This window comes from Tympanuchus pallidicinctus, unplaced genomic scaffold, assembly GCF_026119805.1.
Source record: "Tympanuchus pallidicinctus isolate F22 unplaced genomic scaffold, pur_lepc_1.0 scaffold9, whole genome shotgun sequence".
NCBI classification, from domain to species: Eukaryota; Metazoa; Chordata; class Aves; order Galliformes; family Phasianidae; genus Tympanuchus; species Tympanuchus pallidicinctus.
Window position 1 is genome coordinate 14930294 of NW_026294813.1, and position 12186 is coordinate 14942479.

Here is a 12186-nt window from a genome sequence, read left to right on the forward strand (position 1 = left end):
TTCCACGTTATAAATAATGCGTTCATCAATATACTTGCTGTGTACGTATAATTTGTACACACACAGTGTATATCCAACTGTCATTTTGAGGAGCGTTCAGAACGCAGAGTGAAGAGAGACATGTTCAACAACCTTTTGCGACCGCCAGTATGAGAGAAAGTCCTAATGCAAATGTGAATACTTCTTCTGTCAGGAAAGAAAACCTGAAAGTGTAAAAAATGGATGTGAACCCAAGACATGACGCCAGATGGGCCACTTCAGATAAACATATTACAAAGCAACAGTTAGAAGAACTGATTCTATGATCTAAAAGTTTACAAATTTGGTTTGCAAGACAAGCACCAAGCTGGTGGACAAGAAATACACAGTCTGGGATTACCAGCTTGGGTCCCTGTCCTGACCTCTTCCCCATGGATACAAGTTGCAATTTTCCTTTGAAAAGCTCTTTATGGGCTTCTCACCACTGCAGTGCTTGCTGAAGCAATGACCACTGAACATACCAGTGAGTCAAAAACTCTTGTCTACCTCACTGACCTGAAGTGGGGCACGGAATTTCTGCTTCAAACAACACTTTAGGTGATATGCCATCAAACTCAACTTTCTCCATAATGAAGCTAGAAACAGAAACACAGCAGCAAGCTTTGCTGTTATGTAGCTGAGTTACTTGCAGTCACGGTGCCAAGCATGTCACACAAGGAAAAAGTTGCATCCCAGAACACAAAAACTGAGGCCTGTGTCATTATGAAATACAAACTTCCAAGTTATTACAGCTTTTATGCTTGAAATTGGCACATCCCCAAAAAAGGAGGAGAGGGTGTAATTTACTTGACAACAAGAAGGTTTATTCTTTCATCTCATCAACATCATCTACATAGCATTAATGCTCATCAAACTGAAAACTGTCAATCCATTTTGGTATACAATTACTCTTCTTCACGTGTTGTTGGTAAGGTACCCTACTGCCTGCCCGAGGCTTCCATTTAGCACCAGCAGGAGGCAATACCTGAATACAAAGGAAACTTTAAAGGCAAGACAGGCAAACAAAAGGAAGTACGTTATTCTCTATGTTTTTCTGTCTCAGTGCTCTATCAGAAGCCAAGAACTCTAGGAAAAGACATCAAAGACAGAGGTACTCTACCACAGAGTAAGAGGGAATTACCTGACACACACTGTGCTGGGTTCTACAGTACTAAGGAAAAGCCTACAAACTACATGAGAGTAATTTGCAAAGTTGCAGTAGCGATTCTAACCTACATGATTTGGCAAGTCCAATCACAGTTATACTTCAACAGACAACTCCAGATGCTGCTAAAAGTGTTTATTAAAGACTGTACTAAGAGTTCTCGTAACAATGGCACGTACAACAATTCAGAGTTGTGACAAAGAGCGTGAAGTTTAGGAGAGCACTACTGTAGTACACCACAGATACGAACAAAGCCAGGTGCGGTCCCAACTCTGCAAGCAAGCCCAGTAGTCATATCATACAGCTGTACAAGTGTCAGACAATATAGAAAAGAAAATACAAAAAAAAAAGTCATTCAATAGCCAGTCTTTGAGTTTATTGACAGTATTACAGTACTTTATGGACAAGGACTGGCTTGTTCCAGCTGCACCTTCCACAGTACAAGGGCAGCTGGAAATAGCAAATATCCCCTTAGTGAAGAAAAAATCAAAAAAACCATACCTCGTTACAATCGTTACTCCAGAGCCTCCTGTTCACAAAATTTCAGATTCTGATATCCCCGCAATCATTTTGCTCAGGACACTGTTTTATTTTGCAAGAAAACAAAACTAGTATGGTTTTTCAAGATAGTGCAAAAATATCTTCAATGGTATCATTCAATCACAGATTAATGATGATCAGCATGGATCAAACATGGCATGGCCAGCAGCAGCTTCAAGATCAGAACCAAACGGACCTGCTGCCCCTCCACTTGCACTCAAAAGAGTGAGTGCATGCAGAGGGGAGACGTGCAGTTCTCTTCCAAGCCATTATTCTGGGTTTATAAGGAGGAATGGCCTCCAGGGTTAACAAAATGCTACAGAAAACTTGCAAGTATTTAATTATAAAAAAGAAATAAAACAAAACAAAATAAAACAAAACAAAAAAACACAACCAAACAATACCAGGGCAACCCCCTAAAAAAAGAATATTGAAATGGAAAAAGTAAGTAGTAGCCGTATTATTTGTCATGGCTGTAATGTTCCCTTCCTTACAGGGCTGGTCATGGTAGTCAAAGCGCGACTCGTGGAGCTCAGCAGCTTACAGCACCCACATGGTGATGCAGGATTCCCAGCAGCACGCAGGGATTTCATCTTCTCTGCAACACGGCATCTAGTTACATGGCAGGGCAGCTGCAGCCTGCTCCCTGGGTGTTGCCTTTGCAGTTTTTGGCTATGAGATCTTAGGCCCTCTGCGCTTGTTCCATTGGTCATGTACATGCTCACAGCAGCACATCCTTAGCTGCAGGTTCATTTGGGGTACATCTCCATAGCAATTTGCTTTTTTTAAGCAGACGTCGAGATGTCTGCATGACACATCGAAATACTAGTGCACTCTGTGCAGGAACACCCTTTGGCAGCTCCACACTACATGAATTCAGTGAGATAACTGTGTTTTGCCAAACCCCCAAATCACTCTTCGCCCAATTTCCATACAGTTAGTTTGTTTCGTAGTGTGATTATGGAGAACCTTTTAACATCTGCCAGTTTCAGAGGATAAAATCACAGTGCTGCATATCAACAAAACCCAGCATACCCAGCCTGCAATATAAAATAATTTATATACACAAAGCATAATTTGCATCTTAAATAGGAAGAGATTGTCTTGTTCTCTACATTGTCTTACCAGCTACTAAAAAATAAATAATTCACGTCAGATTGATGGATTTGTTTCCTCTACAGCACACGTGCGCTATCGGAGCTGACAAAGATAACATGAAAAAACCTTTTGTAACTAATAAAAGAGAATTGTTGAACACCTGCACATATTGGCACAAGGCAGAAGAGAAAAGGAAAGATCACACAGCTCAGCTCAGGTGCCTTCCTCAGTGGAACGGGACTCAGATTTTAACTTCACAAATTCTTTTGCAACCTCATCATTGGTTCTTTGGGAAAGAATCCTCAGGACTGTAAGTCCGGTCTCATCCATGTGAATCCTGCGTCCAAGAGGACACCAGCAAGCACAGCTTCCTTTGTCTGCTATGTCTCTGAGCTGCATCACTGCGATGCCCAGCACCCGATCCTCCCGAGCAAAGCAGTAGTCCTTCACACACACTTGGAGCTCGTAGGCGTCGGGGCCGTCCTCGTTCCCCAGAATGCTGAAAAACACACGGGGTTACTTATCAGAACATACAAATTCCTCTTAAAAAAGACATTTTAAAATCATGGCAGAGGCTGGATGAAGTGCCAGATGCGCCAAAAAAACTCCTTTCTACAGAACCATAGAATCACTGGAGTTGGGAGGGACCCTTAAAGCTCATCTGGCCCAACTCCCCTGCAGGGAACAGAGAAACCACAGCTGCATCAGGGGCCCCTCCAGCCTGACCTTGGGTGCCTCCAGGAATGGGGATCCACCAGCTCTCTGGGCAAACTCTTCCACTGCTACCATTCACTACCGTTTATTATAAAAAACTTCTTTTCTCTGTTTAGAGAGGCAGGAGTACAGCATATGGTGTATGCACATTATTGCTGTTTCATGGTTGATAAAGACAACGTGGCTATTTGAAAAGAAAAAAAAGAAATGACTCTTTTCAAGTTGCCTTTGCATGTGTGTGTGTGTTAAATTGCAAAATGAAAAGAATGAAGAACATAAAAGACATGCTAATAGATTTTCAACTAAGACAACTGTAAACATTTCTGCTCCTGCTAAGGGTTGTTTCATTCCAGTAATTAATATTTTAATTAGATGAAGTCTTTGTTAATGATGCAGAACCTTCCATTAAAGCATCAGCTAATAAACATACATTCCAAACCTTTCTGATGTTTCTGAAGCTAAAAGAAAAAGAAAAAAGGTACAAAAATTTCTTCACTTAGAGCAAGTCTGCCCTTCTCCATATCAAATGAAATCATACAGCCTGCCCGTTTCCCTGGGAAGTTTACAGTCTTTTGCTGGTCATCCTTCTCTGATTCACAGAATCCCAGAATGGTTTAGGATGGAAGGGACCTCTGGAGGTCAGATGGTCCAGCCCCTGCTCACGCAGAGCCACCCAGACTTATTCTTACTGCACAGCTGGGTCAGGACCAGCCTGTAGCTCCTCTGGTTGAGCCTTCTAGGAAGGGAGACAGCTTTGTAATAGTGAAAACCAAGTAAGAAGAGATCAATACCCCATGTTGAGAAAGGCTGCAACTGCTAACAGATCCAAGGACTACAACCTTGGAAAAAAGGATATACAAGTTCACAGAGCACGCCCCACAAGTCGAGATAAAGACACTCATTAGGAACTAAAATCACATCCATAATGAACTTTTAGCCTCAACTCCTAACAACAAAACACATTCATTAAAATGATGGAGCACAGTAAAATACATGAAGAGGACACATCACACATTTCCGAAGGTAGCCAAAGGACACTGCTGGTGAAGAGTGATTCCCAGCACCCCACCCACAGCAAAATCTCCCATCATCTAGCTTTTCCTGCCAAAACACCTGACACCGGGCCAAGTTGCTGGTTCAAGTACTGCTCTGGGCCCTGAGCAGGCTGTTCGTGGACGCTGGGAAAAAAAACAACACAATCTGTCCACTGCATCTAACCATGCCAGGCCAGATCCTCAGGCTATTTTTCACACTTACAAGTGAAAGGTTTCATTGTATTTGGGGGTCCAGTTGTTGCTCTTTGACTTGGTCGTGAACTTCCTCTTCTTGTCACTCTGATGAGGCCCAATCATGGTAACTTCAACGAACGGACGGAACATGCCAGACGTCTGCCACTTCAGGTCGTTGGCTGCCACAACTGGAAAAGAGTCACAATCTGCTTTACAACGAACGCTCGTTTGTTCCCATTGCTAGCTTTCTACTTGGATCTCATTTCCATTCCCTGTCCAACCTACAACACATGAGCTATGTCTTTTTTCTTGTTTTTTTTTTTGTCCTGTTTGAATTCTGCCTAGGGAATCTGAAACTTTTCTCTTGCCATATGCACGTTCAAGAAACTAGTCAAAAAGCGGGCACACATGCAGCTCTGTCTGGTCAGTGTTTAATTCTGTATCAGCTGTGGAATGAGAAAAAACAGGGTATGTAGGGGGGCGATGTTGAAGTCTGTTGAAAATGACACTGCAGGTAAGACAAACAAAGCATATGAGCTGTGGGTGGTTTCAGAACTCACCATTGTTAGCTCTTTAATTCCCATTCTCTCACAAGAAGCATAGAAAATATCTGTGAACTGCCCTGTGGTATAGATTTATACAGGAGAAGAGAAGGCTGGAGATCTGTTTATATATATCTTTAGAGGAAATTAAAGTAGTTAAATATGCTGCACTCAAGCAAAGGAGATGAAGGAAGAGGAAGCCTGAGATGAATCACTGCTTCGGTTATTTTCAGAGCAGCTCTTCTGGGATCAATTTGGCCGCCAGGATGGAGGAGAGCAAAGGCCCTGACCTCTTCCTGGTTCTGCAGTTTCTCAATTTACACTGGGTAGTTTCACACCATCACTCTGTCATGCTGCTCTGTTCTCTGCAGTACATGCTAAACTGTGGGGCCTGCGAGAGCCACCATCTGATTTGTTTATTTCATGTAATGTCGCCAATAAACAACAGGACTCTACACTGTCACGTCACTTGCTAGACTGGGCAAGATCAATTAATGTGCCCCTGCATGTTCAAGACGTGAAAAACATCCACATCACATGAGTTCGCACAGAAATACGATGTTTTCCAATTGGAAGTTTGCCTCGATACAGACAAAGCCCGAGCAGTAAAGCGTATCTGTCCCTACCTTTCACTGTGACCTTGTGTTCTCCAGTTCCTGGATGGGTATACAGGTCGATCTGTATGGACACTTCACCCACAGGGTCATCCACACCAGAGGCTGTTGGAAGAAAATTGGCACGCACGCGCCGTGCACACACAGATTTTGTTTATTGGTACCCATCTTCACCCCAGCAGACAGTAGTGTTCTCACACCCTCCATAGGCAGTTTTTTCAGTCAGCATTGATAATAAAATGTCAATGCAAACTAATGGGCTTGCATGCCCAACAAGCATAAACACTAACTTTCTTTGCACTCCATCATGAGAATCACACTCTATAAAGAATTCTAAAATATATTAAGCGACAATGAGCCCTCTCAGAGAACAAGAATATTTTTCAGAAGTTCCTGACAAGCTGTTGTATACACATGCAAGGCATTCCAGTGGTCGGCAGCAGCATTCCCATCAGAATTAAGGACAAGGATTAAAAAAAAAACAAGTAAAAAAGAAACCAAAAAAGCACAAGAGAACATAGAAGGCAAGTTTAGGGGAAAAAAAAGACAAAGATGTTAGCAATTAGCACTGAGCCATAATGCAGTCTCACCCTCCAAGGTTTCCATGCAGTATAGCAGATAAATGCTGTTACCCTGACTGCCCCCACCTGCTTCCCTTCAGTGGGTAATGAGAATCCCTTAAGTGCTGTACACCAAAGAGGATGAGAAAGAAGCATTCAACTTGCACACTCATTTCCCTACATCTATCAGGCAGGCAGAAAACAAGACGTATTTTCACGGAGAAAAACATAACGTGGTCAAACTGCAGGGGAACATCACATGAACCTTGCAATTCTTGCATTACGATGTTTTCAACATATTCACTTTTAATTATAATAATCAAGCAATACGGGGAAACAACATTTATCTGGTAGGGAAGCTGAGATGTCATGTAAATTACAGAAAAAGACTGCTTTGCAGAAGGAAAATTAAGTTCTTTGATCAGATAGGGAGATTGATCTTCCTGTCTCTTTGATTAGCGTCTGATGAGTTTGACAATTAGCAATGCAGTTGTAAGAGGGATACCTATGGGCTAACTGGATACCTAAGCAGAGCACTGTTAGTTTGTTAATTTTGAGACTAAGATGCATAACGAAGTGGAGGAAAAAAAAATAAATGGCGTGTCTGACTGAAATTCAAGACAAGGATCTTGAAGGATGTCATTAAACAAACATTTTGATTAGATGGATCTAAGATGTCAACTTCTACAAAAACAGACTGCAGGCAGCAAAAGCGCTCCTTTCAAAAACAGGAGGTTGATAGCTCATCTGTGCAGCTCTCTGAAGAGAATTACTTGGCACAGCACCGCCGGCAGTGAAAGTCACGTTCATATTCAAGCGAAAGTATCTGCACGCACAAACATAACACAACCTCAAATTATTCTCTTAGGGCTAGATTCTCACTCCTGACCTGAGTTCAACAGACAGCCTTTAGGCTGTAACAGCTGTACTTCATCTTGAGCACACGCTTTATCCCCGCCCAGGAGGGGATGTGTTTCTGTATGTAAGCAGAAGCGTAGGACTTTAAAAATGCTGGGCCCAATCACTCATCAGACTCGCCTGACTGTGCCTATCACAGTCAGTGTTTTCTATGGGAATAGACAAGATTACCAAAATTATATAACAACTTCATCAGGCCGAATAATCTGATTAACATCAGCTGCCAAACACACAGATCTTCATTCTACTAATCTTTAGAATCATTAGTGGGTTACGAATGAGATGCTGATGCTTCTCAGGAATCACAACAGAATCACCCCTTTATCCTTGAGGGAAACAAAATTTAGATTGATTTGTGCTTTTTTTCTGCCTTCACTTCCATCTTTTCATAATAAAAACCCACTTATATTAACTGACCACATACTACTTAAGAAATATCCATAGCAGGCAGTGTAAAAGTTCTGCTCACATACCGCTGTGTAGATATATGTGCTTGCACATTTGGTGGCAAGCAGATTTAAATCTTAACTCACTGATGCTGTGATACTGGAAGGTGAAACTGCAGAACTGAGCTCATGAAATGTGACTTTCGATAGCAGAAAATAACTGGGAGATGAAAAACAAAAAGACTTAATTTAGGGGTCTCCTGAGGATGCAGTCTTTATCTACCCCCTTCAAGCTGCATGTTTCAAGCTTGGCCACAGTTCTGAGTCAATATCAAACATAACTATGTATTACCATCCCTGCAGACCACAAGCATGCAAGTCCAGGAATTGAAATAGCAACACACAGCCATGATAAAGAGTAGAGAAACACATGTGCATCATCTTTCAAAATGCAGTCCATTTTAAAGACAGATTTCACATCCCATAAAGAAGTCTCAGGCTTTGGAACAGGTTCTCAGGCAAGGTACAAACTTCTACACTGCGCAACCCATGGCTCTGTGGGATGCAAGCGTTCTGTGACAGTTCATTTCTACAGAGAACTACTAGGAATGGGTCTCTGGAAAAGGTTCTGAGCAAGATGGCTTCAAAAGCAAGGCAGTTGGCTAATGTTGTTATGGTAACAACATTAGTCTGGAACATACCCTTATCAGGAAGAACGTCCTCGTTAGCCGTAAACCTAATACCTTTCCCATCATGCACTGAGACATGAATTCAAAAGGCAAGAAGCAAGGAGGATAAAGAGAGAAGAGCGTGAATTACAATCCAATTAGTAGCTTCACTTAAACAAATGCAAGACAAACATTCTAGCTCTTAACAAACATTCTCTTAGATCTTCTGTACCATCACAGGCTTTGAGGAGCAAGCCTGTCTGCGAGTAAAGGATTGTCTGGGTAAAAAAAACCAGAATTTATACTGGCAAAACTGAACCACAAACTCTGATCCAGCTCTGCAGAACAAAGCATTGTGCCAGAGACTGTGGAACAATAAGAAAAGGAGTGCAAAAGACAACTCACAAACTGCTAGGTGTAACTACTGAGCAGTGAAGTATTTAGCTAGCAGCAAAGTGTTTAAGTAGCTCTGCATGCAGTCTTTTCTACTCTTAGGCTTGTGAGATGCTTGGCTTAAGGGAAAACATCAGCCAGAGAGACATCTATAAGGCAGATATCACCTGTAAATACCAGTGCTGTCCTTCTGTCTCTCCGACGCATATGTGATCTCCAGACTATTCTACCTACTGTGATCGCCCAGAAGCACGCACAAGTAATATCCTGCTCTAACCTCAGTCCCTGGAGAAAATCATACCTTTCTTAGCATCATCACTGATACCACATATACCGATTGTATAGCTCCAGTCTTCTGTTCTCTAAACAGAGCCCCACACTCCCAAGCCTGTTGATACGAATGATGCTGATTTGGACCAGCTCAGAGGTTCACCACACCCAATAGCTGCCTCCCAATGTGATTCAGACAAGCCACAAACAAATGTCACCAGTCAGCTATGTGAAAGAACGTGTGACCTCGTTGCACATGCCTCTTGCACACCGAAACCAGAGCTAAATTCTTTGTAAGCTTTCACACACTCTTTGGTGAAACTCTATAATCCTACTGCTCTTAGATTATTTCCAATTCTCTTTGTGTATCTGCTGTACACTTGCCCTTACTGGAATTCACTGAATTAAATTTCTTCATCATATATCTTTAAAATTTCCACTTTCCAGCTTCAACATCTTCTTTTTCTGACTTTAAACACTTCTGACTCTAGTATGAAGTGCAGAACAGCAGTGCTGTACACAACCTTAGCCTGTGACTCATTACAACATCGTAACACAATCTAATTAAAACACTAGTATCAGTTCATGGTTCAGATATATAAAGAAGTGTTTGCCATAGAGGAGCAATGATTGAAAATGTACTGAGCACAGTACATAAGTTCCTAGTTAAAAAGTGTTTTGTGTAACTCTAGTGGGAGCAGGCAGTTCCCTGAGTCCCGCGGTGATGCAGCACAGTGTTTGACCTGCCTGGCCACTGGATGTCATCCTTGCTCTGCTAGGATGCATGTAAGGGATTATTCTCTCCAATGTAGGTACTGACCACCTATACATGAGTTAACTTCTGATGCTTAATGAAGAGTACTTCAACTTACACAATCATATGTTTGTGCTGCTAAAGGGAAGGATGATTCAGAATCATAGAATACCCTGAGTTGGAAGGGACCCTTAAGGATCACTGAGTCCAACTGCTGGCTGTACACAGGACCATCTAAAACTGATAGTCAACTATTTTTCACTTTAAAATAAACTTTTTTTTTTTTTCTTGCTTAAAAAAATGCACAGAGGAAGGCCAGTACCAGGCAATTTCATTTTCACACCAGAGAAGTGTGTGTCAGGTAGGGAGTCATTCTGCCTTGACTTAGTGTGAAGATTTGATGGCAGTGTTGGTATGGTCTGCGGGGTCACCAGCTCTGTTAGGCTTGAAAGAGTTAAAGTACACACTATAGGCCAGGCAAAAATATGGCAAAATACATCTCCTGTGGAGCTTTCTGATTATTGCTGCTGAGATATAATAGCCCAATGCCACAGCTTCTACCTAAGAAGCCTGAAAACGTAGAACATCAGTTTCAGTTTTGACCTAACCTGTAATAGCATCTGTTCTCTATTTCTGAGTATAAGAAGAAGATTCATAGTCAACCAGTGAAGGTGCATGACGATGGATTAAATTATTCTACTCAACAATCTGAGGATGCTTCTTTGAAAGCAACGAAAGATGGAGGCAATTAGCTATGTACCACTTCTGAATCAGTGAAGTAGCAGCACTGCTCTGCATTCACAGACAGCAACCAGAGAACTCCAGTGATCCATTCCAGCAGCCTACTACCACTTGTGGAGACTTATCATCTAGCTAACACATACCCTGTAGTGGCTGCAGATAAGACAGTGCTGTTGTTACTCCCAAAGGGACTCTTCTCTTCGCACAGCAGCGTGGTGCTCTGTGATTCACCACATTCTGTCAGTCAGCACCGGTCAGAATGGCACTGGGCTGCTGGCATCTGGCCTGTGACACAGGCACCCAGTAGCTTCTGTGGTGATGCCTTGCTGGAATGGTCTCTCACACCACTCTAAGTCTCAGTACAATATCTTCGCATTTCACTTCCCCAGATTACCCACCCACATGAATCCAAGAAACGTGACTGCTATATGAGAACTGCAGAAAATAGACCACAAACCCCCTCAGGACGTATGTTTCACATATCCTCTATTCTCTCAAAATGTAAATGTTGTGCAGGAAATAACTCATTTTCCCTCCTTCCACATTTCAAAAGCTCTGCACTGTCACATTTCCAGAAAAGTTACTGCCAACAGCACTCTACAAACTGGCAATACAAGACTGAGCAATTAAGAACAGGGCAGATCCCTCCATTCAACTGTGCCAACAGCATAAATGTCTCACCCTGAGCTGTCTGCGTCTGGACAAAAGTTTTGATGAGAGTGTCTGTGGTCTGAGTGTAGAGAGAAAGAGCATATCGAAGTGACTGCAGGTCGGGACTCTTCTCCAAGAAGGTTTTCTTCAGCCCATTCCCGCCAGCATGGAAATATTGCTAGAAGTAAAAATAAATAAACAAGGGAAAAATACTGAGGAAGAATTGTAAAAGGCAACAAGTATTTATGCACTATGGATTGGAAAGAGCTGAAAAATTCACAAAACACTTCTGTATTGGGAGTCCAGCTCTTGCTAGACCAGCTGATAGCAACTGCTCATGGCTTTCCTATTCCAAAATGCTTAAATGCAAATACATCCTCTCTCCCAGCACGCATCCATCGCATGACCCTATCTGGGCTTACCCAAATGTGGCAGTAGCTTAATGGCTACTATGGCATTAATGGCTTAATGGCTGGAACAGCAGCAACAGACTCCTGCCATCTCCTAACTGGAACAGGCTCTCCCCTCCCAAATGGGACTGCAAATGAAGCAAGGGAATGACATGGACAGAAATGGAAATCACTTACTTTGATAGTATCCAGTGCTAGATCCAAAACAGCACACTGCTTGGGAGTGAGGCTCCTGGTTTCTTCTCTCACCATATGATCCTGCAAACAATCATTATATTTGCTATTAGTATGTCATCAGATGCTACAGGAAGAGATCCCAATCTCATCTCTCTCTCTGGATTCATGCTGTGGCTACATGGCCACAGCATTAGCTCAGCCATTTATGGAATACAGAATCTTTTATCACAGAAGATATGTCTCAGAATCTTTTATTACAGCTTTAGTTGAAAATAAGCATAATTCCTCTCTTGTAGGCAGAGAAGAGAGAAAATAAGGAAAGGACCTGGATAAATGTT

General features: G+C 42.2%; 1 protein-coding gene across 9 annotated transcripts in view; it reads right to left on the bottom strand.

The window, feature by feature from the left end:
• Positions 1-817: 817 nt before the first annotated feature.
• Positions 818-12186, bottom strand: part of UNC13B (unc-13 homolog B) — a 205622-nt gene continuing 194253 nt past the window's right edge. For 2 of the 9 annotated variants that reach the window (XM_052670164.1, XM_052670161.1), the window contains 6 exons: positions 11849-11929; positions 11292-11439; positions 8486-8542; positions 5933-6025; positions 4793-4952; positions 818-3320 (listed from right to left, as the gene is read on the bottom strand). In XM_052670164.1, coding sequence (XP_052526124.1) covers positions 3035-3320; positions 4793-4952; positions 5933-6025; positions 8486-8542; positions 11292-11439; positions 11849-11929 — 825 coding nt within the window. In that variant the 3' untranslated portion in view covers positions 818-3034. The remainder of the gene's footprint in view (positions 3321-4792; positions 4953-5932; positions 6026-8485; positions 8543-11291; positions 11440-11848; positions 11930-12186) is intronic. The other 7 variants (XM_052670167.1, XM_052670166.1, XM_052670162.1 and 4 more) reach the window with 6 other exon arrangements.